The following is a 25,094-nucleotide window of genomic DNA, read 5'->3' as shown; positions in this document are numbered from 1 at the left end:
ACACAGCTACTCAACATATTATGATGCCCTCAAACAACTCAACTTGGATTTCCCTTTATAGTCGTAGACAGAGTCGATTTGGAATAAATAATTCGAACTTCCAGCTCATCGGGGTTCATTACCCGATTTTGAGAACCCCCTACCTAAGAACTAAACAAATCAAAAGGATTTGTCCGCAATTAGGACAGAGAAAAGTCAAGACAGATAGAAAAGTTTTAGGATGCATTTGATTTTTTACATAGCTATTATATGGAATCGTATCGTGCTTGCCTGTTAATATCATAGTTTAGATTGAACACGTCGCGTACCTGCGCTAGCGTTTGCTATTTTGGTCAATAAAGCATCTTTTGTCATTACTAGTACTTCGAACCAAGTCTGGACGCAAACGAATAACCTGGTTTGGTAGATCTCGTGATTGCCAGAATTTAGGAGACCCACTGTTCTACGAAGTTCAGAATGGATACATAGCCCCGAAATGACAGCCAGATCACTTACTATTCTCACCTCGGCTCAAGTTTGATAGCTACTTCTGCTAGATGCCCTGATAATGAGTATTTAGGAACTTTTTCTCTGGCCCAAATTTTTTAGATTTGGTACTGATTCTTAAAAGGAAAACTACTGCATTTGTTTTCACTTCCCACTAAGTTTGTTTGATATGAGGATTCGGGACTTCTTCTCATAGCTAGGAACTAGCTCTTGCTGCCAACAAGTTCGATTCAGATCCTTTACCCCCTATGGTAGACGACCCAACTTTAGAAATACCCTTCCCCCCAGAGTTGGCATCAGTCATGGACCTCCAAGAAGCACAACTAGGACGTTTACTCTTTTTCACCCAGTTTAATTGAGACCAGAAACCCTTTGTGTTAGTTACACTAGTAACAAAAATTTAGTACTCCTTCCATCCCGTACAACATTTGAGCCGGATCTTAACTTCCAAAAGTGAGAAGTATTACTTCCCACTTTGTTTGGTATATAACAATCTTTTTCTGTAAATTTCCTGATGGCAATTATTTATGTATCCCTCATTCCTGCACATGGCCAGCAGAGGCAAGATTGTGTCTGGGTAGCCCAAAGTCACGGATAAGAAAATAGGTTTGATTTCCTACAAGTTTAGTTAAATTACATTAACCCCTTGCGTTAGGTTTAATGAATTTCCAGCTACACCTCTTTTCTCACCTTGCCTCCAATCCTTTGTAGGCTGTTTTTATTAATAGATGGAATCATGCATCCTTAGAGTGGGAGGACATCTACGCCGCAGCTCATTTGCGGGATGATTGGAGGCTGTTAACGGACGCCCTGTATGCCTCTGGAGGTACAGGAGGAGCTAAGGTCTAAGGTAAGGATCTTTTCTGTAAAACGCTCAATCACTCTGATTTCTTATCATAGTAGATATGAAATTAACTAAATCGCCCTTTACTCTTTAGCTTCTGGATTTTAAAGTGTTGACCCTTATTGTGAGTAGTGTCTAGGGTAGCCGATCCATACATGACGCTTTATACATGCATCCTAGAGAATGTACTACAAGCACATACATTTGTCCTGCCCTGGAACCTACTCATTGTATATTTCTCGTACTGATTAATTTGCAATCAACAGTAATAATTTTATCAAATACACCTTGACATTTTCTGGTGAGTACCAGCGCCCACATCGACCCAATTCAAGTTTGAAACTATGGTGTTTTCTAAAAAATAGAATTTAACTGTTCATGAATCCTCATTACAGATATAACCATATATAATATATTAACATATATATTATATTAAGAAACAGTTATGGGAGTAACTTTATTTAAATCTAGGATCATAAGGACTTTCTTCAATTGAAGCAACTAATGTACAAAAAAACAAAATTTGCTGTGATTCGTCATTTTCCAGAGAGTAACATTGGGATTTAAAACAATAAACAATAAAATCTGCAATAATTTCCACTAACTAATAATAGTTTAGACAAAATAAATCCAAATAATATATTTAAACTAATTATTTACATAGCATTGACACGTTCTACATATCCCACAAGTTTACCTTTCCCGGAGTCTTTGGCTTCTTACCGCTCACCAAGGCTTTTTCTGAACTGCAAAAACAAAAAAACGAAATAAAAGAGATACATAAACTTAAAATATAAAAAGTAATAAAAACAAAATATTACTACTGTTTTGCGCACTGTAGACAGACTATAGATTTTACTTTTCGTTATAAAACAGGTTAACATATTCACCTTAGCTAATTGACTGAAGCTCACAAATGAAACAAGTATTCTCCATCAATGTGAAATGATTCGTACTGATGGCAAATCAAATTAACGCCGTAAAACACACTGGATAAAATTTAAACCAAGAATAAGTTGGCGATTTTTATTGTAATGTAGAATCTATTAATGATCTCATAGAAGAAGTTATTAAGACTTATACTGCTTATTTTCATCATCTAAATAAATTTTAGCATTCGTTTAAATTGAATCAGATTTGTTTTTAACGTTCAGTGGCACGATTCCCTTACTATTAAGGAATTTCCTTGCGAATGAAGAAACTTAGCAGTCAATCCAACTATTTTTAACCTAAAATCTCAAAATTCAGAAAGCTGATTTCGATTTAGCCTCAACATATTTCCATCAATATTTTGCTATCTTAATGACGCAGTAGGTTTTAGAATTTTACAGTGAGAAAAGGATGTGATACCCAAACTCTTGTTTGTAGTGAGTTTTGTTCGTTTCAAGCTTGATTTGCATATTCAATTTAAGTTTCACTCGTTTTAAGGTTTATTTATTCATTTACATTAATATCTATTGTATGTTTGTTCGCATTAATTGTTTATTTAATTTTTGTTCGTTTTTAAGTTTCATTTATACTTAAATAGGAAAATATTTTTTTCCGTTTTAAGCTTGATTTTCATATTCAACCTAAGCATTACTCGCTTTAAGATCTATTTATTCATTTATAATGTTACTTGTTATATGTGATTTGCTATGATTGTTTATTTAATTTCTGTTCGTTGTTGGGTTTCATTTATTCTTTAATAGTAATTTCTGGTCGTTTAGAATTTGAATTTTAATAGGTATTTGTATCTGCTGAGCTTAAGTTTTAAATGGCCTTTACTTTTCTTTGAAAAACTTATTTTTCGGAAAGTTTTTTTTTTTAATTAATCTCAAGTAAAAGTCTCCCTTGGATGGCTATTTTTTGCTGTTTTGCCTAAATTCATTCCAAGGAAAATAAAACTTGCCATTTAATGTTCTACTTAAAAGAAAGGAACAAAAGGAAAGTTTTTAATACCGGGCAAAAGGACAAAAAGATGAACTTAAAATAGCTAGGACTAGCAATTAAAAGGGAAAGAAAATATGACTACAATTACAGATTTTCTCTTGAGGGCAGAAACCAACCTGCCTCATGCCAGTCTGAACTCCGATCACGTAGTGGTTTAATACTGGGACAGACTTCCTGATTCAGCTGCTGCACTAGACAGATTCCCTGAACAAATTTTAAATTCCTTCTACCTAGGACTGTTTTAACACCGTGTGAAAGGAAAAGAAGATATACTTTGAATAAACTTTTTGCCGTTAAGAGGGCAGTTGGGAGTAAATTAATCTTAATCATCAGAAAAAAAAATTTGAAGAATGCAGTGTCTCATTCAGGAATGAACTGGAAAATCCCTAAAGAGCCATGATAAGTTTAGCAGATGGCTTTATTAATGTACTCACCATCATAAAATTTGTCAGAGGTACCATTAAAGTTACAGTGACTTCATCAGAAGTAGCTTGAATTCTCACGTGCACTAGGAGATTCTCTGCTAAGCATTAATCCCTCAACTTATCTTTGTGCTTAAATCTATACTACAAGTCTTGCTTGCCCATTAAGAACCGGAATAAAATTTAGCCCAAATTCTTTAAACGAAAGAATAAACTTAAAATTGGTTACAAACACCTATGCAGGGATGTGGGGGGCTTTGGACTCACCCCCTAAAAATATCCAAGACTTTTTAATATTTCATCCACAAGTACCTAATGTGTCATATAATTCACAACTGAATACATAAAAAAAATTGAAAAATCTTTAGACATCAGTAAAAACAAATACAAGAAGGGTTATGAGCACAAAGCACCTCTACCACCTAGCTTAGCCTAGATGAATGTGTAGGCATATTGTTGTTCCAACTTTTCATTGTCATATTTCATGTAATTTCTATTGTTATAAAATAGTTTTAGAATGTATTGATACTGTACAGATCAAATATTGACAATAATATGCATAGTCTGTTGCAAAACCCTGGCAAAACCTAATATTACTGACAGTAAAATTTTTCCAGGTAATAATTAGCAATACGACATAAGACGAAGTATATTTAGGATAAGACGAAGTTTTATTCTCAAAATGGCTCTCACTAGTCAAATTTGAATATATCATCAAATACATAAAAAACACTTTGTAAATATAATTTAAAAATTAACTACATCGTATTGATAATGGCATATATTGGACTAACCTTTCAGAAACTCCACTTGCAAGGAGGCCAGAATTCTGCCCACCAGATATCAATTCAGGCTGAGCCATTTCTCCGCGACAGTCTCTGGCGTAGTAATAGTTATGGCTTATTTTATGGTTGGGACCTCCAGGGATACTTGGTGGTGGCTGGGTTCGAGCAGCAATATTCTTACCTTCAAATCGAAGAGTACTTACAAGTTCTCTCTATAAATAAATCAGAAATAAAGTTTTGAGGCTTCTATTGAGCAAAGAAAAGCTTATAACAACAAAAGTATCTATTCTGCAGATGGGGCTAACAAACTTGGAGCACTTTACACCAAAGTCCTAGTTTCATTCTCCCAATAGATTTGGCACATAGCCAAAAAGAATTTGTCATAACCTAATCCGACCATTCTTTGAATGTAACTGAAATATGAGAAATATAAAAGCAATTAGCACATGAATTCAAAGTATAGGCATGTGTCAATTGGGGGAGCGGAAAATACCCCACCCCTAGATTCTGAAAATATCCTTTTTGGTATTTTTATAATAAAAAAAAAAAAAAAAAAAAAAAAAAAAAAAAATCCTCCCAGCCTACATTTGTGTGAACTGGCACCCCTATATAAATTAACTGAAGCCATAAAAACTGCAAAACAAAGAAATTAAGAATCTTTACAGCTCATGCTATTGCTTGTGCAGTCCCAACAAGTAAAAACTTTGAATGCAATAAGCTTAGTTCACAAAAGTTGCCAGAAGTAACCCATAGATCCTAAACACAGGCAAAATCATCTGAACACACTTAGTAATCAATAAATGAAAAATAAGAATTATTCAAAAAGCCACACTAAATTTGTGTAACCCCTACTCATTATAGCTGACTGATGTTACCCGTCCATCACATCAATTAACCATATACCTCATTACTTAAAATCTAGAGCAAATTGCAGAAATTTCAATATTCTAAATTATCTAGATAATACTGTTTATCATGCAAACAGGGTACCTGATGCAGATACTAAGAACCGATCTTCAAATATGTTATAGGAAGCAAATGAGATGATCTCTTTGTCTTCCAGTTTAGCTGATTCAAAGAATCATGAAATCTCAGCTTATTCTGGTTTTCAGACTGCCAACAAGTCTGGTTGTCTAAAAGAAAGGCAATAACAAGTGTTTAAACACGTCCTTCTGCTGCAACATATGTGAATAAACTCCAATCTGAGGCCTAACTCAAGAGAATCATCAGCTATGCCAGAAGTACTTATTGAATAATATATATTCTTGAGATTATATCTTCGGGGAATTAAGAAGCTAATTAGCAGTATGTGCAAACAAGACTAAGCAATAACAGAATAAAATATGACTTAATATTCGCTGACATAACACATGATATAGACATTGCCGATAGCCAATTATTTAACCTTGTTCTATGGTTAAAATTTAGCATTTGATTGAATCCGATTACCAACCAGCACCTTTGATCAGGCTCATACTCTCCTTTGTAAATGAAGGATTTCCTACTGTTATAACATGGCAGGTGAAATTACAAGCTTTCTGAAACTGCATAGTCCTCTGTGAAATTCTAAACCTCAAAAAGGTCAATCCAGCATTACCCGTAATGATAACTCCTATCCTAGAAGGGGGACAGAAAAGACCATTTAAAATTCGCTTTCATAAATATTTGATCTTCATTGGCACCATTTCTCAATAGATATATAGTTATTTCTCACCAATTATCGTCAAAAAAGGATTTTATAAGGCTAAACTTGTTGATATTGCAGCCATTCTAGACTATGAGGGGACAAATAATAATATTTTTCATAAGATACGGGTACTTCTTGGAAAACAAGCCAAACAGCCTGTCGCATCAAGAAAGGAAAATTTAATAAAAAGTTCACTACATAATCAGTGTTTAGTACAACAAATTGAGTCAACAACTTGTTCAAAACCATAGTCTCAGAGGGTCTACCAAAGGACACCGTCATCAGCAGCCTTTTATTAACCCTATTTCTACAAGACATAGATATTTCCCTCACAAATATTCAAAATGCAGATGGCAATGCCGTTTTGTTAACTGACAATAAATCTGAGCCTTTTGATTGAAATTTGCAAGATCACTGTAATGTTTTAACAGTTCTCAACTAGAGTTATATACTCCTAAAGCTTCTGCCAAACCTGCTATAGGCCTAATACAACTTTGAAAAAAAAAATAATAGTCTGCAACTTAAAATAATCGAAGAATTCAAAATTTTCATATCCCCTATGTAATTTGAGTTAATTATCAAGGATGATGCAAAATGCAAAAACTTGAATTTCGCCATTCACATCCAAACTGTGATTCATGAATATTAAAAAAAAAACAATGAACATATAATTAAGACCACCACCAATTCAAAATATCTTGACTTTACTTAAGTCCTACAAGAATTACATTTGGCCCAAAATTAGTAATGATAATGCAAAAAAACTATTCTTGTCAGACATTAAGAACTTCTAAGGCCGTTTTCCAGTGCCCTCTACAATCACTTGCAGTAGTCCAAGTCATCCTATGTAGTATATCAAAAGGAAAAGGGCTGAATAGTCTTGAATGAAAAGCCTGCTCATCCCACAATAGAAGAAGAAAGTGAACTCCAACAAGACAGAAGAAAGACTGAAAAAAAAACAGGCCAGAACAGATGAAAGACTATTCAAAATTAGATTGAATAAGAATTTTGTCCCTGCTGATTAATGCTAAGGATGAAAGAAGTTTAAATATACATGCTAAGGATATCATAGGCAGCACAATAGCGCTGCCTAAGTAAAGAACTATGTTGGCACCATGTACTATTTTTTTTTTTTTTAGACCAGGGCACTTCATATCGAAGGAGTTGTCGTAGAAACTTCGAAAATGGCTCATTCGATTGGAAATTGGAAGGTATTGTGCCCTTTTTAATAGTCAGAAATGATTAGAAGGCAACGAACACCCCTTCCACACCCACCATTTCCCAAAACACACCCAATCCAAATTTTGAGATACCCATTTTGTTCAACGTAGTTGATTTCAAGATAGAATTTATGTTTTTGAGGAGGACACTCCCCCCACAACCCTCGGGGCAAGGGCTGTAAGTTATGGCCTGGGGGCATATAAGGTTTTTATAGAAAGCTTCGTTATAGAAACTTCAAAAAGGATTCATTCGATTGGAAATTCAAAAGGCTAGTGCCCTTTTTAATAGTCAAAAGTGATTATAGGGTAACTAAACCCCTCTCATGCCCACCTTTTCCCTATACACTTTCAATAAGCAATTTAAGATAGCCATATTGTTCATCGTTGTTGAAAGCTCTGGTTATCATTTCCTTGGGAATGACAACCTCCCTTCATTCCTCAGGTCCACGGTTGTAAGTTATTCCCTGGGGAGCATATAAGGTTTTTATTGAAAGCGCTGTTGTAGAAACTTCAAAAAGGGCTCATTCGATTAGAAATTGAAATGGCTAGTGCCCTTTTTAATAGTCGAGTGATTGGAAGGCAACTAACACCCCTTCCAGGGCCACCATTTCCCCAAACACATTCAATCAAAATTTTGAGATAGCCATTTTGTTCAACGCTGTTTAAAGTTCTGGAAATTATATCTTTGAGCAGGACACTATCCCCACAATTTGAAGGGCAAGGGTTACACGATATGCCCTGGTTTTTTATTGAAAGCTTAGTCATAGAAACTTGAAAAAGGGCTCATTCGATTGGAAATTCAAAGGGCTAGTACCCTTTTTAATAATCGAAAGTGATTGGAGGGCATCTAACCCTGCTCTCACGCCCACCTTTTGCCCTAACAAATTCAATAAAAAATTTTAGACAGCCATTTTGTTCAACGTGGTTGAAAGTTTTGGAAATTAGGTCTTCAAGGATGAGATCCCCCTCCCCACAGCCCTCAGGGCAAGGGTTGTAAGTTATGCCCTGGGGGCATATAAGGTTGTTATAGAAAGCGTTGTCGTATAAACTTCAAAGAAGGCTAATTCAATTGAAAATTAAAATGGCTAGTGCCCTTTTTAATAGTTGAAAATGATTGGAGGGCAACTAACCCCCTCTCACGCCCACCATTTCCCCAAACACACCCAATCAAAATTTTGTTATAGCTATTTTTCAACGTAGTTGAAAGTTCTAGAAATTATGTCTTTGAGGATGACCCCCCCCCACAGCCCTGAGGGCAAAAGTTGTAAGTTATGCCCTGGGGGCATATAAGGTTTTTTATAGAAAGCAATGTTCTAGAAACTTCAAAAAGTCTTCATTCGATTGGGAAATTGAACGGGCTAGTGTCCTTTTTAATAGTCGAAAGTGATTGAAGGGCAACTAACCACCCTCTCACGCCCACCATTTCCCCAAACACATCCAATCAAAATTTTGAGACATACATTCATTTTGTTCAAAGTATTTGAAAGTTCTTTAAATTAGGTCTTTGAGGATGATAACCCTTTCAGAGCCCTCAGGGCAAGGGTTGTAAGTTATGCCCTGGGGGGCATAGAAGGTTTTATGGAAAGTTTTGACATAGAAACATCAAAAAGGGCTCATTTAATCTGAAATTGAAAGGCCTACTGCCCTTTTTAATAGTCGAAAGTGAATGGAGAGCAACTAACCCTCCTCTCACGCCCACCATTTCCCCAAACACATTCAATCTAAGTTTAGAGATAGCCATTTTGTTCAATGTAGTTGAAAGTTCTGGAAATTATGCATTTGAGGATGACAAACCCCCTAGAGCCCACAGGGCAAAGGTTGTAAGTTATATATAAGGTTTTTATTGAAAGCTTTGTCATAGAAACTTGAAAAAGGGCTTATTCGATTAGAAATTAGAAGGTCTAGTGCCCTTTCCAGTAGTCGAAAGTGATTGGAGGGCAACTAACCCCCATCTTACGCCCACCCTTTTCCCAAACACATCCAATCAAAATTTTGAAATAGCCATTTTGTTCAACGTATTTGAAAGTTCTAAATATTAGGTCTTTGAGGATGACCCCCCCCCCCAGCCCTCAGAGCGAAGGGTTGTAAGTTATGCCCTGGAGGCATATGTTTTTATAGAAAGCGTTGCCGTAAAAATTTCAAAAAGGGCTCATTCGATTGGAAAATGAAAAGGCTATTGCCCTTTTTAATAGTCGAAAGTATTCGGAGGGAGAATCCCTCCACGCCCATCATTTCCCGAAACATTCCGATCAACATTTTGATGGAACCATTTTGTTCAACATAGTTGAACGGTCTGGAAGTTATGTCTTAGAGGATAGCAAAACCCCCAGCCCTCAAGGTAAGAGTTGTAAGTTATGCCCTGGTGACATATAAGGTTTTTTATAGAAATGATGGTCATATAAACTTCGGAGGAGGCTCATTGGATTAGTAACGCTCAGACGCTCTAGTGTTCTTTTTAAGATTCAAAGTGATCGGAGGGCAGCTACCGCCCCCCCCCTCCCACGCGCACACACACGTCGTATTGTCCCGAAATGTATCTAATAAAAATTTTGAGATAGCTATTCTATTCAAAATAGTCTAAATATCATATAACAAGGCCTTGGGGGTTGAAACCATCCCCAGAGACTAGGAGCAAGGGTTGTAAGCTATGCCCAGATTGTTATGGAAGGGACAGTTGTTTAACTTTAGAAGAGGCTCAGGCTTTCTCCTTGAAAAAGACTATGTCGATATAAAATGAACAGAAATTAATTTAAAAAATCTTTTTCAACAAAATATGTTTTTTATAAAAAGTAAAGAACTCCATTAAACCAAAGTGAACAAAAATAGGATCAAATTATCTACTAAGAATTCAATTACCACAAATCAGTAACAATAAACAAATGAAACCCAAAACAAACAGAAATTAAAGTAAATAAGAGTCAAACTCAAAACGAACAGAAATTAATATGAGTAGGGTTCTAAACCCCAAGCTTTCTAAAAGCCAGAATATAATTTGCACTTTACTGAAAAAATTCTTTTTAAAGTTTTCACTTTTCTCACTTTAAGAAATTAAAACTCAATTAAGATTTTAATCAATAATTATCAGCATAACTATATTAAACTGACATTGCACATTTTTTCGGTAAATTTATTTGAATTTTTTTTCCGCAAAGTACAAAATATATTCTGGCTTTTAGAAAGCTTGGGGCTTAGAACCCTACTTATGTTAATTTCTGCTCGTTTTGAGTTTGACTCTTATTTATTTTAATTTCTGTTTGTTTTGGGTTTCATTTATTTATTGAGTGATTTGTGGTAGTTGTAGTCTTGGTAGATAATTTGATTCTGTTTTTGTTCATTTTGTTTTAATGGAGTTCTTTACTTTAAAAAAAACTTATTTTGTTGAAAAAGTTTTTCTTAATTAATTTCTATAAAATGATAATTTTGTTACAAACAGAATCAACTGATGTTCCTTCTCATTTTAAACCAAGCAATTGACCATATTAAAAAGAAAAAGAAAAAATCAGGTTAGTAGACAGGCTGCACTAATCACTAGGGACAGGATTCTTGTCCAATCTAATTTTGAATCATCTTTCATTTGTTCTGACCTGTTTTTGTTTCCTATGTAGTGCAGTGAGGACAGTTTAGCCAAGGTGCTTGCAGAAATATCTGATTTGTATTTTAGTTTCCGCTTTTTTTTAAACTAGCTGAAAACCACACTTGTTTTCTGATTACTTAATTGCTTTTCTATCTTTATTTTTGTAATTTATCAAGAGCCACTGTCCTTGGTACTTCAATGTACCATTAGCCTGAACACTTTGTGAGCTGCATCCATCAAAGTATTTAAGGGAGAGTTAGAGAACAACTTGGTAAAGGTTTCAGCTAGGATGCTTTATCTATTGTACCAGGTAATTAACTAGACTTTACATGCTCCATCCAAAAAAAGCTCTATCATTTTTACCCTTTACTGAAGTAACTTTAGAAATGAGATAAGTAAGCATTTATGATTGGTTTAAAGAGATTTTCTTTTTAGAACTTTCTTCAAATGTTCCCCAATCTTAACAAATATCTGAAGATGATGATGCATGCCAGTGGCTTAGAAAGTCATTGGAAAACAATTTACTACCACACCTATCCAAAATGCAAATTGTGCAAGCTTGCCAGAAGGTTAGACCTTGGTGGCATTTGGTGCTCTTGGAAGTTCAAATTTACCTAATTTGCATTAAGGCATCCTAATGAGTACATTCCTAGCTTAGGATTTTTCTGAGAATAGGAGACCAGTAAGCTGGATATGGAGGGGTAAACTTGCAGTTTTCTGTTGGAATTTAGCCTGATTTTTGAATCTGAGAAATTTATGGTAAATATGCCTGTGCACTTGTGATAGACTCTGCTGAAGGAATGGGCTAGTAAAAATTACACAAAGTACAAAACGATTAGCCTACAAAGAGAACAATTTATACAAAACAAAAATTGCTATAACATAAAAAAAGGACCATTTTAAAGCTTAAGTATTTTCTCCATCCCTCTATATCTATACCTAGGCTGACAGGTGCATCTCAGATTAGGGCCATGAAGATTTTTTCATGCTCCTACCTCTGTAATGTGTGTATTTACAGAGTTCTAAATATTTTGAAGACATATTAATCTGATTTAACTTAGAAAAAAGTTTTAAGTTTGGGTTGGGATTCTGCTTGTTTTTGATTATGGACCCTTGTAAACAGTCCTTATCATTTGAGCTGGGTTTTTAACCAAATCTTAGTTTATGTTAAAAAAAGGAGAGCATTTCAAACCTTACAAAGTAGGCAAAAGTGGACACAAGGATGGAAAAAAGATTCTAGACCCTTGTTTTACCTTAAATTACCTTAAATCACAGCTTGGAGCAAATTTAAGGATTTTCCATCACAGTTTTGGCTGTAGATTTATTCTGGGACAATAATGGGATATTAAAGTAAAAATTTCCAGAAAAGGAGTTTTTCAAAGAAAAATAAAGAGCTAAATTAAACCAAAGATGAGCAGAAATAAATTCAAATAATAACTCAAGATTAAAATGACCAAAAACCACCATCAATAAATAAATGAAACACAAAGAGAACAAAAGTTACTTAAATAAACAAGACAAACTTAAGACAAAACAGACAACATAAACAAGGGTAAGGCAAAGACCCCCTTATGCCCTCCAAAAACCAGAACATTATCTGTGCTTTACTGAAAACAATTTTATTTTGAGCAATTTTTTTACTACTACTTAAAAGAAAAGAATACTACGTAAAAGGAAAAAATAAATAAAGGTTGACAGTTGAATGTACGTTGATAATCATTCCTGAAAGTCTGTACAATTTTAGATTTCTTAACATTATAAAAAAAAATGTTTAATGTGTATTATGTTTTCAGTAAAGCACAAATGACGTTCTGGTCTTTAGAAGGCATAGGGGGCTGTTAGGCCTACTCCTGTTTGTGGTGATATGTTGTTTTTAAGTTTCATTGATTTATTGATGATACCCATTCATGGTGATTTAACACTTGAATTATTAATTGACTTTAAAACTCCTTGTTTTTGGTTTAATGTAGGCTCTTCACTTGTCTTTGAAAACTTATTTTGTGAAAAAAAGTGTTTTGACATTAGTTTTCTTTTTAATTGACTGTTCCTTCTTCATTGGTTAATAAAATAACATTTTAAAATATTTTTTCTGTTTGTTTTTCTCCATAAGAATCAAGATTTTGCCTACTATTTATATTTTGGACATAATATTGCAAAATATTTTAATAATAGTTGAAAACTATTTTAGATGGATGAGTATAGGGATAATATTCAAATAAATGGATTGAAAATATGCGTCTTTAGAGTTATAAGACTGCAGGAATTCTGACACATCTACAATGTAGGAGGAGTTGTAGCAGTCACAAGTAGTTACAATCAGAGTTGCAAGTAGTCAAAGTTGTAGTTGCAAGTAGTGCAATCAAAGAGTTGCAGTCACAGTTGCAAAGTAGTTGTTGCAGTTACAAGTAGTCAGAGTTGCAGGTTTGTGGAAGCAAATAGTCACAGTTAGAGCTGAGAGCATTGGCAGTAGCAGTAGTGACAAAAGTAGCATAATTAATGGTAAAAGACATAGTAAGTAGAAGAAAAGCCTTAGATTCCTGACAGACCAGGCAATACAGACACAGTTTTGTCCTTTTTATGTATTTCTACTGGCCATACAATGCAGTTTTTTTATATTGAGGGAGAGTGGGTGCAACACAAAATAGGGAACGTAGCAAGCACTTTGCAATACCTTGTTTGGCAGCTTTTTGTGCACTCATTTGAAATTAATAGAATAAAGTATTTTGGGTAGTATAGTGTTATAGAAGTGTACATAAATGTGAAAAAAAAGGTTTAGGAGCTACTCGTTTTAAATTAATAAAATAAAAGCTTTTGGGAAGAATGGTGTTATAGGAGCAAACTCAAATGTGAAAAAAAGGTTAAGGATAAAATTAGCATAAAAAATGGTGGGGAAAAAGATTATTGAAATTTAGTTAGCAGAAAAAAAGAAATAGTGCTTAAAATTAGTTAGTAAAAGAAAATCTGGTGAAGTAAAGTTTTATAACAATTTGGTTATGCAGAAAAAATTTCTAAAATTAGTTTGGATAAACAACTAACTGAAGAAAAATTTTACTAAAAATAGGGCTAAAAAAATGCTTGCCCTGGAAAAATGGGGGTACTAGTTGTTCTTTAGTTATTTTTGATTCTGTGAAAATACAAGAGCTTCCAATAATCAAGTTTCAACAAATATTCCTTGTGCACAAAGGGCAGGGGGGGGGGTTAACCTTAAAAGACAGTGTGTAACCTTGGTATAAATAAAATGCACAATTCAATCTATAAGAGCAAAATTTTAGAGTGGGCTTTAATTAGAAATTTTCCATAATGCACACCACATGTGGGGTAGGGGTGAAAGGATGGACAAATTCAGACTAAACTGCCTAACAAAATTAGACTTAGAGGGGAAAAAAATGTAATTAAGCACAGCTTATTCTAAAATACAAGTTAAAAGGGTAGTTTAAACAATGAAAAATTAGCCAGTTTCTTAAAAAATTAGAAAAAAGCTGTAATTTCAAGATAATCAAGGAGGATGGATAGGCCAAAAACCCTTGTGAAATGGGAGAAGGGCCACTACATGGGGGCATATAGACTTGCCTATTTGCTCTGAAAATTTATAATAATAAAATTAGCGTAAACATTCTGAGAAAACAAAGCATCATCTCTAAACAAACATAACTACTTGGATTTAGAAACAATAGAAAGGTAGTCAGATGATAAAAAGATAAAAATATGTAGTCTCTGAAAGGGGATCTAATAAATTTGTCAGTATTAAATCACACTTGCATAATGTGGAAGAATTGGCAATGACTTCTCTCTGTCTTCTGTGATAAGCTGTAAACAAAGACTCTGAGGGCTACACATAGAACTGAAGTTGTAAACAAACTCATTGTGGGTGAATCCCCTGTTTACTATAATCCATGTAGATGGATAACATTTACATGACATTCTGTCACTCAGATACAATAACTTAGCTTCTCTTAATGGTTACTAAATACAATAAAAAGTTGCAAGACATGCACTAGATCCCTATTAGGTGTTGCAAGACACCTAATATCTTCTCTATTAGTTGTTGCAAAACACCTACTGTCTCTCAATATACAAAATCTTGTTGTACCTCTGATCTGTCTGGAATCTAAGGTTTTCCCCCTACTGCAGTCATACCAGTAATTACCTTAACCCGCAACTTGGAGCAATCTAAGGATTTCTCCTTGTAGAGTTCCAGAGTTGAAAATTTGAGTTGTATTCAGGATTCTTTATTGACCAGGTACACTATGCTGAACCATAGCTTCCCAGTTGAGTCTACACTTCCTGGAGGGCCACTCAGCATCCAGTCTTTGTTTGAAGCTGTAAACAGATTCAGCAGTAACTGTTTCTTAATTACCTTAAATTAACTTATATTGCATTGTCCAGCAAAATAAGGACTTATTAAATCCTGTAGAATTGCTGGTTAGTGATGATGATGGTTGGATGTCTCAACAGCATCCCACTCAGTTTGCCAAAGCTTCAATGATCATTCTCCATCAACAATTCTTTCCAAAGTGGATTGATCAACATTTGTTTACATTGAATTCAAGCCTCCGCAGAGTTGCCCACTGGGAAAGTACCCAAAGGTCATTATGCATAGAGGCTCTCTTATTGGTTGTATCAACAGGTCCAATGAGTTTGGAGTCATTAGCATAAAGACTTACTTTATTTTTGACTGTGGTTGGTGTGTCATTAATATAAATATTGAATAGTGTTGGTCCCAAGATGGTTCCCTGGGGCACTCCACTTAATACTTCTACTTCTTCCAAAATAATACCTGTCTATTTCTTCCAAATATTTTCACCCATTGCTTCCTCTCTGAAAGAAACTGAAGTACCCAGTCTACAATTTCCTTATGTATTCCAATTGCAAATAAATTGGTCCTTAGTCAATGGTGACATACTTTATCAAAGGCTTTTGCAAAATCCAATAGAAACAAGTCAACAGGGATTGCTTGATCCAGATGCTTAGTAATATAATTATACACATCAATCAAATTAATCTCAACCAAGCATCTATGTCTGAAGCCATGCTGACTATCACTGAGCAGCTCATTGGTAGTCAGGTGTCCAACAATGTGAATATTCATGATTTGTTCTAAGATTTTACTAGCTACAGATGTAAGACTAATTGGTCAATAATTGGAAATATTGTTGCAGCTACCCCCTTTGTGTACAGGTGTAATGTTAGCATTCCGCCAATCCCAAGGAATCTGCTTAGCATCAAGAGGCTTCTGAAATATGTTTGTAAGGGGAAGCGCTATTTCCACATGAGCTTCTTTCAATACTCATAGGTGATCTTCATCAGGACCAACAGATTTACTAGGATTAAGCTGCTTCGGTCAACTCTCCACATCAGAGGCAACCACAGTTATCTTATGCATATGCTCCTCAACAGAATATTCTGGTGCCTCATGTAGGAAGACATTGTCTGGAGACATGAACACTGATTTAAATTGACTACTCAATTCAGCTGCTATATCTTTTGGAGTACTAACTGTATTGCCATTCACAAGTAGTTCTGTAACTGAGTGTCTCCCTGGTTTCTGAGCTGAAGCATACTTCCAAAATTTCTTCAGGTTAGATTCTGAATCAAATGCCCACCCCTCTTCATATTCTATCATAAGTTTTCTTGTTAGATACCTAACTTTATTTTGGGTGTATTTAATTTTCTCATAGTTCTCATGGGGAGGGTTACTTTTGTATTTGCTCTAAAACTACTTCTTTTTATCCATAGCTTGCTTCACATCACGAGTGATAAATGGTAGGGTTTTGGGTCTTATTTTCCAGGAAATTACTGTATGTTTTTCTGTTGCTTTAGTTAAAACCCTTTTTAATTCAAGCCAAGCCTCCTCCATATTCTTAACATAAATGAATGACCAATCCTAGTGTGCCAACTCTTGTCTGACCTGGTTGTAATTTGTGTACGCATGCTTAATCCAATTATCATTTTGCGGGTACAACCTAAGCCTACAAGTAATTGTAACATGGTTACTCGCTCCAAATGGTAGTTCTGAATCAACACTAATGAGTGCCTCATGGTCACTAATAAACAAAAGTTCTAGTAGGGTTGGGTTCTGCCCACTTTTATACCTGGTCAGAAAATCAGTTGCTTGGTATAGCAAATGTTCATGAAGGTAAGAAGTGGATCATTTGGGCTTTCAACTCCTTCTGTAACAGCAAGCCCATCAATCCACTGTAGTTCCAGTAAATTAAAATCTCCAACAATAAGAACATTCTTATAATATTGCTTCATCACATTATTAATAGAATATGTAATTTATTCCTCATAGAGTTTATTCCAACTGCTGATGATTCTTGAGGAAAAGGATTGAGCAACTGTCTCTTCAAGACCTTAGTTTTCCCCATCCCCCCAGCTGAAATTTAGTTTCTTCAAAAATAGTGTCAAAACTAAGATAAGTCTGCATAATTCAAGCATCTACAGAAATGGGTCTGTTTTCTTTAGTATATTACTAAAGAAAATTAATTTATACCTGGTCAGAAAATCAATTGCTTGGTGAACAGGTGAACATCTAAAGCAGATTAAATATATAACGGAAATTAAGGATTATAAGTTGACAGAATTTAAATTATATTGTGAAAGTTATTGGAATTTATTTGAACTTGACATTTCACATGTGCAGAATTCCAGCTGTTAACATATTGATTGCAACTATGCGTTTGATTGATTAAGCCCTTGCTTGGGGTGCCTAGTGTTAATGACAAGTGGATTTACGATTTTCTAAGTGGCCCTTTGGATTGTTTTTTTTTTATATTTGAAATTTGGATTATTTGAGCAGCTTTTTATGAAGAGGGGTGAAAGCCGTGCCCAAATTAACGCTGGCTTAGCAAATTGCATGTAATGGACCCATGTGAATAGAAAAATTGGTCCTTAATGAGGTAAGCAGATAATTAAATTTAATTTTGTTGTCTGGAAATAATCATGGGACGTAAAAGAAAGCAACCTCGTAATATTGGTGATGATACAGAAAACACTCGGAGGGGAGAAGGGGAATATGATCTCAACGTTACTGCTAGTAGCACTGATTCTACAAATAAATTCACGATTTCAGCAGTTGCGGAGAGTCTAAATACTTTTATTAGTTTGGTAACAGAAAATGGAAAAAAGCTAGATTCTTTAGAAAATAGGATTAAGGGAATTGAAGATAAAGTGGCAAATTTGGAGATATCACACGCGGGATTTGCAAGGCAGCTGACTGAAAATGATGAGCAAGTGAGGCAGCTTTAGCAAATCAAAGAATCTCTAAAGAATCAAGTAAAAATAATTTCTGATGATTGTATAGCTCATAGTAAAGAGTCAAATAATTTGAGTATGAGATTGGCCAGGCTGGAGTTTGATAAACTGGAAAAGAATATTGTTGTATGGAATGTCTCTTGTGAATCTGAAAAAAAATGCGAAGGATATCTTCAAAAGTATTCTTATGGAAGGACTCGAAATGTCTCCAGTCGCACCATTCAAGGTAACCCAAGTGAGTGAGCAACAGAAATTTATTCGTGTTGAAGTATCTGATAAAAAATCGAAAATTGATATTTTGAAAAATGCTAAGAAATTAAAAGGTAAAGCAGTGTTGTCGTGCCGGGATATTTACCTCGGTGATGATGTCCCGGCTGAAGTTGGCAAAGCAAGAAATTATTTGTTGATTAACAGGGTGAAACTACGTATATTAGGAATACACGCCTGGATTCGAAAACTTTTCTGCCTGTGTTACTTTTCAATCGTCCCAACGGAACACGTGCTAAATACTCACCAGACGATTTGATTCCTGAACTTGATTATGCACCGAATAATCAATCATTTCATAACCAACATAGCGGCAATTAGTGAAGCTTACGAGGAAAAATAATTGTTCGAATTCATGTTCCAATTGATTAAGAAGTAGCTGGTGATTAGTTGGTGATAAAAATAAATTTTGGCGAGAAATTGAAGGAGTCCATGGTTTATGGTTCATATAGTTCATACTTGATTGTTTGCAGCGTAGAATAAATGTAAATATGGGAAGGAACCCAATATTCAGGGTGTACCCTTTTTAGTCATTGTTGTTGTTGTGTTTTTTTTTGTTTTTTTTTTTAATATTTCTTTTTCTGCTGTTGTTATTTTTTTTATATAATTATTATTATTTGTGTTATTATTGTTATTGGGCAGCATGTAATAAATTTATATTTAGAGTGCATTTAATTGTGTCCCCTGTGGATTCGTACTCAAATTTGTTTATTTGGTTTTGATGTTTGATGAAAGATTGGAGTCTCCTCCAGGACAAATTAATGCAGTGGAGCTAAATAATAATAAGGTAAATTTTGAAAGTAGGCATAATAAAATTTTTGATGGAAGTGGTGGGCCTGGTGGTTATTATAGGTTGGAGTTTGAAAATTCTAAATATTTATTCGTAAACCAAATGCAGATGGCATGTAGTAATGTTTCGGACAGATTTAATGTGTTCCATTTGAATTGCCAAGGATTGAATTCAAGTTTAGATTTTATAAATGAAATTTCCAGTTTATCTCTTTTTCAGGTAATTGGACTGACTGAAACTTGGTTAAATGATTATAATTCGGAACTTTTACATATTTCAGGTTATAATCTTTACACAAAAAATCGTCAACTTCGCTGACATGGGGGACTGGCAGCATATATACATTCTGATATATGGGCAAGTGTCCAAGAGGATATTTTAATATATAAAGAAATGGTTTTTGAGTCTTTTATTTTGCAGTTAGAGCTGTCTGGACGTTGTGGTTATGTTCTGGTTGTATATAGGCCACCGTCAGGATCTCTTATTGAGTTTTATGAATTACTTGAAGAACAATTAGAAAAGATCCCACATCAAAGTCCTATTTTTATAATGGGAGATTTTAACATTGATCTCTTGGATAATGGATCAAATACAGACTAATTGTTAAACTTGATAATTTCATTTGGTTCTATTCCTACTATTAATATTAGTACTTGTGTTATTAGGACGTCATCAAAATTTTTCTATAACACATTTTCAAATTATGTGTTGGGTAGTCTAACTGTTCTTATAAGTGATACTTCTGATGATTTTGGTGTATTTGCAAGTTACTCGGTATGCGTTGATAATAAAAATTCCACAAAGAAGAGGTCTCAAGCTGAGGATGTTACTCAATAAAGATGCACTTCTGAAATGTAGAAATGAGCTAGCCAATAAGGATTGGAATACAGAGTTTTCAATCTCTGCGGATATCGACTCTAAGTTCAGAGTCTTTTACCAAATAATTAAGCAATCGCTGGAAAAATGCTCTAAGAATATTAACAACAGTAGAAGAAAACCTTCGAAGAAGCCTTGGATTACTCCAAGTTTATTGAGATCGATAAATAACAAGAATAATTTGTATGAGAAAAAGGTACGTCATCCCTGCAATATAAATGAGCAAATTTATAAGAGTTATTGTAATGCCCTAAACAGACTCCTGCAAAGAGCTAGACAAGATTATTATAAAATAGAATTTGAAAAAGCATCTGGAAATCCGTTGAAAACATGGAATGTGATAAGAAGCACTTTAGGACAATCCTCTGGAGGAATCCCTCAGGAAATATTCCATAAAGATGGAACCAGCCTTAAAAATCCAGAGTAAATTCGTTAAGAATTTGCTACTCATGTTTCAACAGTTGGAAGGAGAGTGAAAGAGTCGATTATAATCAAAACCGGCGACCAGGCTTTTAAAAAACATCTTAATAATACGGTGGAAATATATTTAAAAATAATACCCGTTAAAGAAAATGAAGTTCGAAACATTGTTTATTGTATGAAAGGTACCGCTTCTGGCTCTAATATTGTTTCAGTTAGAGCAATAAAAATACTTTGGGATGTGATTGCTCAAAATTTTGTTTCATTAATTAATCAGTGTCTAAAAGAGGGAGTGTTTCCGAGTTGTTTTAAATAAGCGAAAGTAACACCAATACAAAAAGGAGGTAATACTGGTGATGTTGAAAACTAGAGACCAATTTCGATTTGACCCATTATGTCTAGGATACTCGAAAAATACTTTTTAGTCAGACTTTTTCAGTATCTTTAAGACCAGAGAATATTTATTCCTACACAATTTGGATTCCGTCAAGATCGCACTACTGAGCAAGCAAACATATATTTGACTAGCATTATTAATATGGCGCTGGATAATGGGTATAAAGTGGCAACTGTATTTTTAGATATTGTAAAGGCTTTTGATATGGTCAGTCATGATATTCTGTTAATGAAGTGTGAAATTTATGGGATTAGGGGTCCAGCTCTTTTGTTTTTACGTTCTTTTTTGTCTTGTAGAAAACAATATGTTCAAATTGGTAATATGGGTTCTCATGAAAATTGTATTTGAGTGTGGAGTTCCACAGGGTTTGGTACTTGGACCCTTATTATTTTTAATTTTTGTGAATGATCTGCCACAGTCTGTTAGTAAACTGGAAACAAGAATGAGTGAGATTGTCAAAAAGGATAGCGCTGCTACAGTGCCTATGTTTGCTGATGATACTTCTTTAATGGTGGTCACAAAGTCAGAGAGATTGCTCCTAGAGAGTGTACAAGAATCGCTAAATGAGGTTTCAAGATGGCTGAGAGTGAATCAGCTAAAGGTGAACCCCTCTAAGAGCAATTTTCTTATATTTTCGAGGACATTGAATTAGTATCCATGGATACAGCATAGATCATATGAAGATGGTATGATTGCTCGTCAAAAGGCAGTAAAGTATCTTGGCATTATTATAGATGAGACTCTCAATTTCCGATCCCATATTGAAACTTTATCCTGGATTGTATTGCATAATTTGGGGATGATTTGTAACTTAAATATATGTTTCCAACTAGTATACTTAGGCTTCTCGATTTTCTGTTAATCCATCCCTATATTTTGTATTGTTCTTCTGTATACATGGGTACATTTTCTTCAATTGTTAATCCTGTGCGAATTATCCAAAACAAGTCTATTAGAGTATTATCAGGAAAATCAGAAAGAGAATTGGTCTGAGAAGTCTATAGGGATTTTAGGATACTGCCAGCAGCGGTTCTTCATCATTTTTATATATTAGTATTTATGTATAGATACAATATGAAGCAGCTGCCGGAGTGCTTTAATGGTTGGTTTTACAGCCAATGGAATATACATGACCAAAATACTAGGGGTAAAAATGATTATTATACTCCACCTATAGTGTCTGCCAGGTCCACGTTTTCTTTTGTTATAAAGGGTATAAATTTATGGAATAATTTGGATAATGATATGAAGAAACTAGAAAATTTTAGTGGTTTTAAAAAAAAATATTAAGTAACTATGAATTCTAGTTTTGTTTGTTTTGGAGGTGACTTGATTCGAATTAATTTAAATTAAGTTGTAATTGCTTGTTGGTTTGTGAGTGCGACCCCACAACATGAATATGGGATGTATTTGCTGTCCCTGTACTATTATTATTATTCTTTTTTTTTTCTTTCTTTTCTTTTCTCTCTTTTTATCTTTCTTTCTTATTATAGTGTATTTGAATGATGTTACATGTATGTATTATTTTTTTGTTACCTGTTTCACCCCACGTCAACCATTTGGCTTTGGGTGAATCATATTGATTTTGTATTTAAACTTTTTGTTAATTAAATATATCACTATATATATATATATGCAAATGTTCATGAAGGTACTCTAAAAGTTGGTCATTTGGGCTTTCAAGTCCTTCTGTAACAGCAAACCCATCAATCCACTGTAGTTCCAGTAAATTAAAATCTCCAACAATAAGAACATTCTTATAACATTGCTTCCTCACATTATTAATAGAATATGTAATTTATTCCTCATAGAGTTTATTCCAACTGCTGATGATTCTTGAGGAAAAGGATTGAGCAACTGTCTTTTCAAGACCTTAGTTTTCTTCAACCCCCCAGCTGAAATTTAGTTTCTTCAAAGTGTCAAAACTGAGATAAGTCTGTATAATTCAAGCATCTATAGAAATGGGTCTGTTTTCTTTAGTATTTTACTAAAGAAAACTAGTACCATTATGGTACTACTGTTCACATAAAGGTACCACATAGTACCTTTATGGTACTATATGGCTCATTTCCTCTGCTGTCATTTTCACTTGATTAAAGAAAATTGGCTCCTACTTTAACCCTATCCTCTTAGGATTTGATGGAATTATGCCACTGTTCTAAGGTATAGTCAATCAAATAGTGCAAGTCTTGTCCCTAACCCACTTAAATATTAATACACATCACCAGTGGGGCCTGCCCTCCATGTTAGGAATGACAGGTCTAAAGTCTAACATAGACAAAATAAATGGAATACAGAAAGGTCTTGGATTCAAAGAAACTAAGCAGTTCTATATTACAAATATAATAAGCAGTTCTATTGGAAATGAATTTCAGCCCCCCCCTATATATGCCAATTCAGGGTTAGGTTAGGTTGGGTTAGGTATAGCCTATATAGGAGGAGAGGGGGGCTGAAATTCATTTCTGATAGAAATGCTTATTATATTTGTAATCAGCATAAAAAAGGCATCAAATGGTGTATTCACTCTAGTCATAACTCAATAATATGATTTCATAGAACTTTACCGGCCTAGATCCCTACAAGTCAGTATTGTGTGCATCTGAACTTCTATGCTGTTTGCTCCATTTGGGATAGTCTATCAGACATCACTGTTAATACAAGACCATAAAATCATTCAAGAAGGGTGTTGATTCATCCAGGAAGGGAACTGGACAAATACAGAATTGAAGCTGACTTGGGATGCTGCAAAACCTTGATAAAATTACCTACATTTGGGAAGAGTATTAAATTCGGAATTGAATGGTTTTTTCTTTTTCCCATTTGGTTTGTCTTACCACAAATGTCAGTATGAGACCAGATCAGCTACATCTATTTTCCATCTGCAGGACTGGCCTGTGAAACAGATTTTTCGTCTATTCAGTAATAGTTAGATTCTTAATGTACTTACTCCTAGCAAGAAATTCCTAAATTTTTGAATAAGGGGTGAAACATCTCTTGGAATTACTTTAGACATCATAAATTTCTGCAATTTTTTTTCAAACAGCGTTTAATATTCGACAATGTCAAAAATCGGTGCCAACGAAGTGAAAAAAATACGTTGCCATTAGTTAAAAAAAACTTGTTTAAAGCAAGTAATGTCTAGTAACTTTTTCTTTTAAATACTTGCTAAGGTTTGCTTATTTTTCTAAGTTGCACATTTTACCTCCAAAATTTTCGCAAAAAAAGATAGAAAAGAGAAAGGAAGAGTGAAATTCCCCAAATTCTTGCCTCCGTATATGAAAGGCCAAATACAGTCGCTGATCGCAAATTCAGTTTTTCTCCACTTTCCGGCCCTGTCATTCATTTTTTTATGACTAATAGCTTGAATATTCTATCTGTTCTCCGGAAATTAGAAGCAAAAACAATCCCTCTTCTGCTTTAAATGAAATCAAAAGTTATTTCTTCGCTTTTATCTTATTTTTGAACACTTTCTTCGTAAGACCCCTGCATATTATCGTTTTAATTCCATTTTCTAATGTTTTTGGTCTTAAAAATAAAAAAAGGAACAAAACTACCCACCTACACTTTTGGTTTACCACCACGTTTTTGCAATAGAAATGGACACTCTAGACGTCTTCCAAAAGATGTGATTGCTAGATTTAAATGTTGTTACTGTTTCAGGAAATATGCAAAACGGCATTTCAACGTCAAAAAGTCTGCCAATTCATATTGGTAGACTGGTCACTCATGTCAAAAGTCACACGATATCAAAGAGTGTGTGAAATCCGTCAATACCTACATTGACCGCACTATATAAAAGATTTTGATTAATAGCAATGCACCCATTGGACGCTGTATTAACATTCACTTTAGGAACTAGCTTAAAAAATTTCGGTTCTAGCTTGGGCCAGAACTATAGATTGGCTGGCCCACATTATCGGGCCAATATGGAAGTCAGCGTCATTATCGAATATCTGGAAAATAATATCGACCATTTTCTAATGCGTAACTTATCCAGAAGGGGATGTAAGATTTCTTAAGGTAATTTTGCTTATCCAGTCTTTGGGGGTGAAAATTTTAGCATGGTGAAAAGAGCAGCAGAGGGAAGTAAAGTGAAGTAAGGTATATTTGCAGTCAATACTAAACTAAACTGTGAAATAA

The 25,094-nt window shown here is 34.4% G+C and overlaps 1 protein-coding gene across 2 annotated transcripts; it reads right to left on the bottom strand.

Moving 5' to 3' along the window:
* Positions 1–1,955: 1,955 nt before the first annotated feature.
* Positions 1,956–24,027, bottom strand: LOC148939325 (NADH dehydrogenase [ubiquinone] 1 alpha subcomplex subunit 7-like). 2 transcript variants are annotated; one of them, XM_089106782.1, is made up of 3 exons: positions 23,902–24,027; positions 4,479–4,681; positions 1,956–2,076 (listed from the first exon to the last, which is right to left on the bottom strand). In XM_089106782.1, exons 1-3 carry the CDS (start codon positions 23,968–23,970, stop codon positions 2,007–2,009), a joined length of 342 nt encoding a protein of 113 aa, XP_088962908.1. In that variant the 5' UTR covers positions 23,971–24,027; the 3' UTR covers positions 1,956–2,006. The 2 variants fall into 2 exon arrangements, with proteins under 2 accessions (XP_088962908.1, XP_088962909.1); XM_089106783.1 differs by lacking the exon at positions 23,902–24,027 and adding an exon at positions 23,724–23,781.
* Between the last annotated feature and the right edge of the window lie 1,067 nt (positions 24,028–25,094).

Source organism: Artemia sp. Qi Xiang Cuo, chromosome 21 (assembly GCF_049724085.1).
Source record: "Artemia sp. Qi Xiang Cuo chromosome 21, ASM4972408v1, whole genome shotgun sequence".
NCBI classification, from domain to species: Eukaryota; Metazoa; Arthropoda; class Branchiopoda; order Anostraca; family Artemiidae; genus Artemia; species Artemia sp. Qi Xiang Cuo.
The sequence above is the reverse complement of the archived record's forward strand: the minus strand, read 5'-3'. Positions and strand labels throughout refer to the sequence as shown.

Coding starts and splice junctions, on each gene's coding strand:
- LOC148939325 (XM_089106782.1), bottom strand. CDS start 23,970: ATGATGTCTAAAGTAATTCCAAGAGATGTTTCACCCCTTATTCAAAAA. Junction 4,682..23,901: donor TTAGGAATTTCTTGCTAGGA/GTAAGTACATTA, acceptor ATTTATTTATAG/AGAGAACTTGTAAGTACTCT. Junction 2,077..4,478: donor GCAAGTGGAGTTTCTGAAAG/GTTAGTCCAATA, acceptor TTGTTTTTGCAG/TTCAGAAAAAGCCTTGGTGA.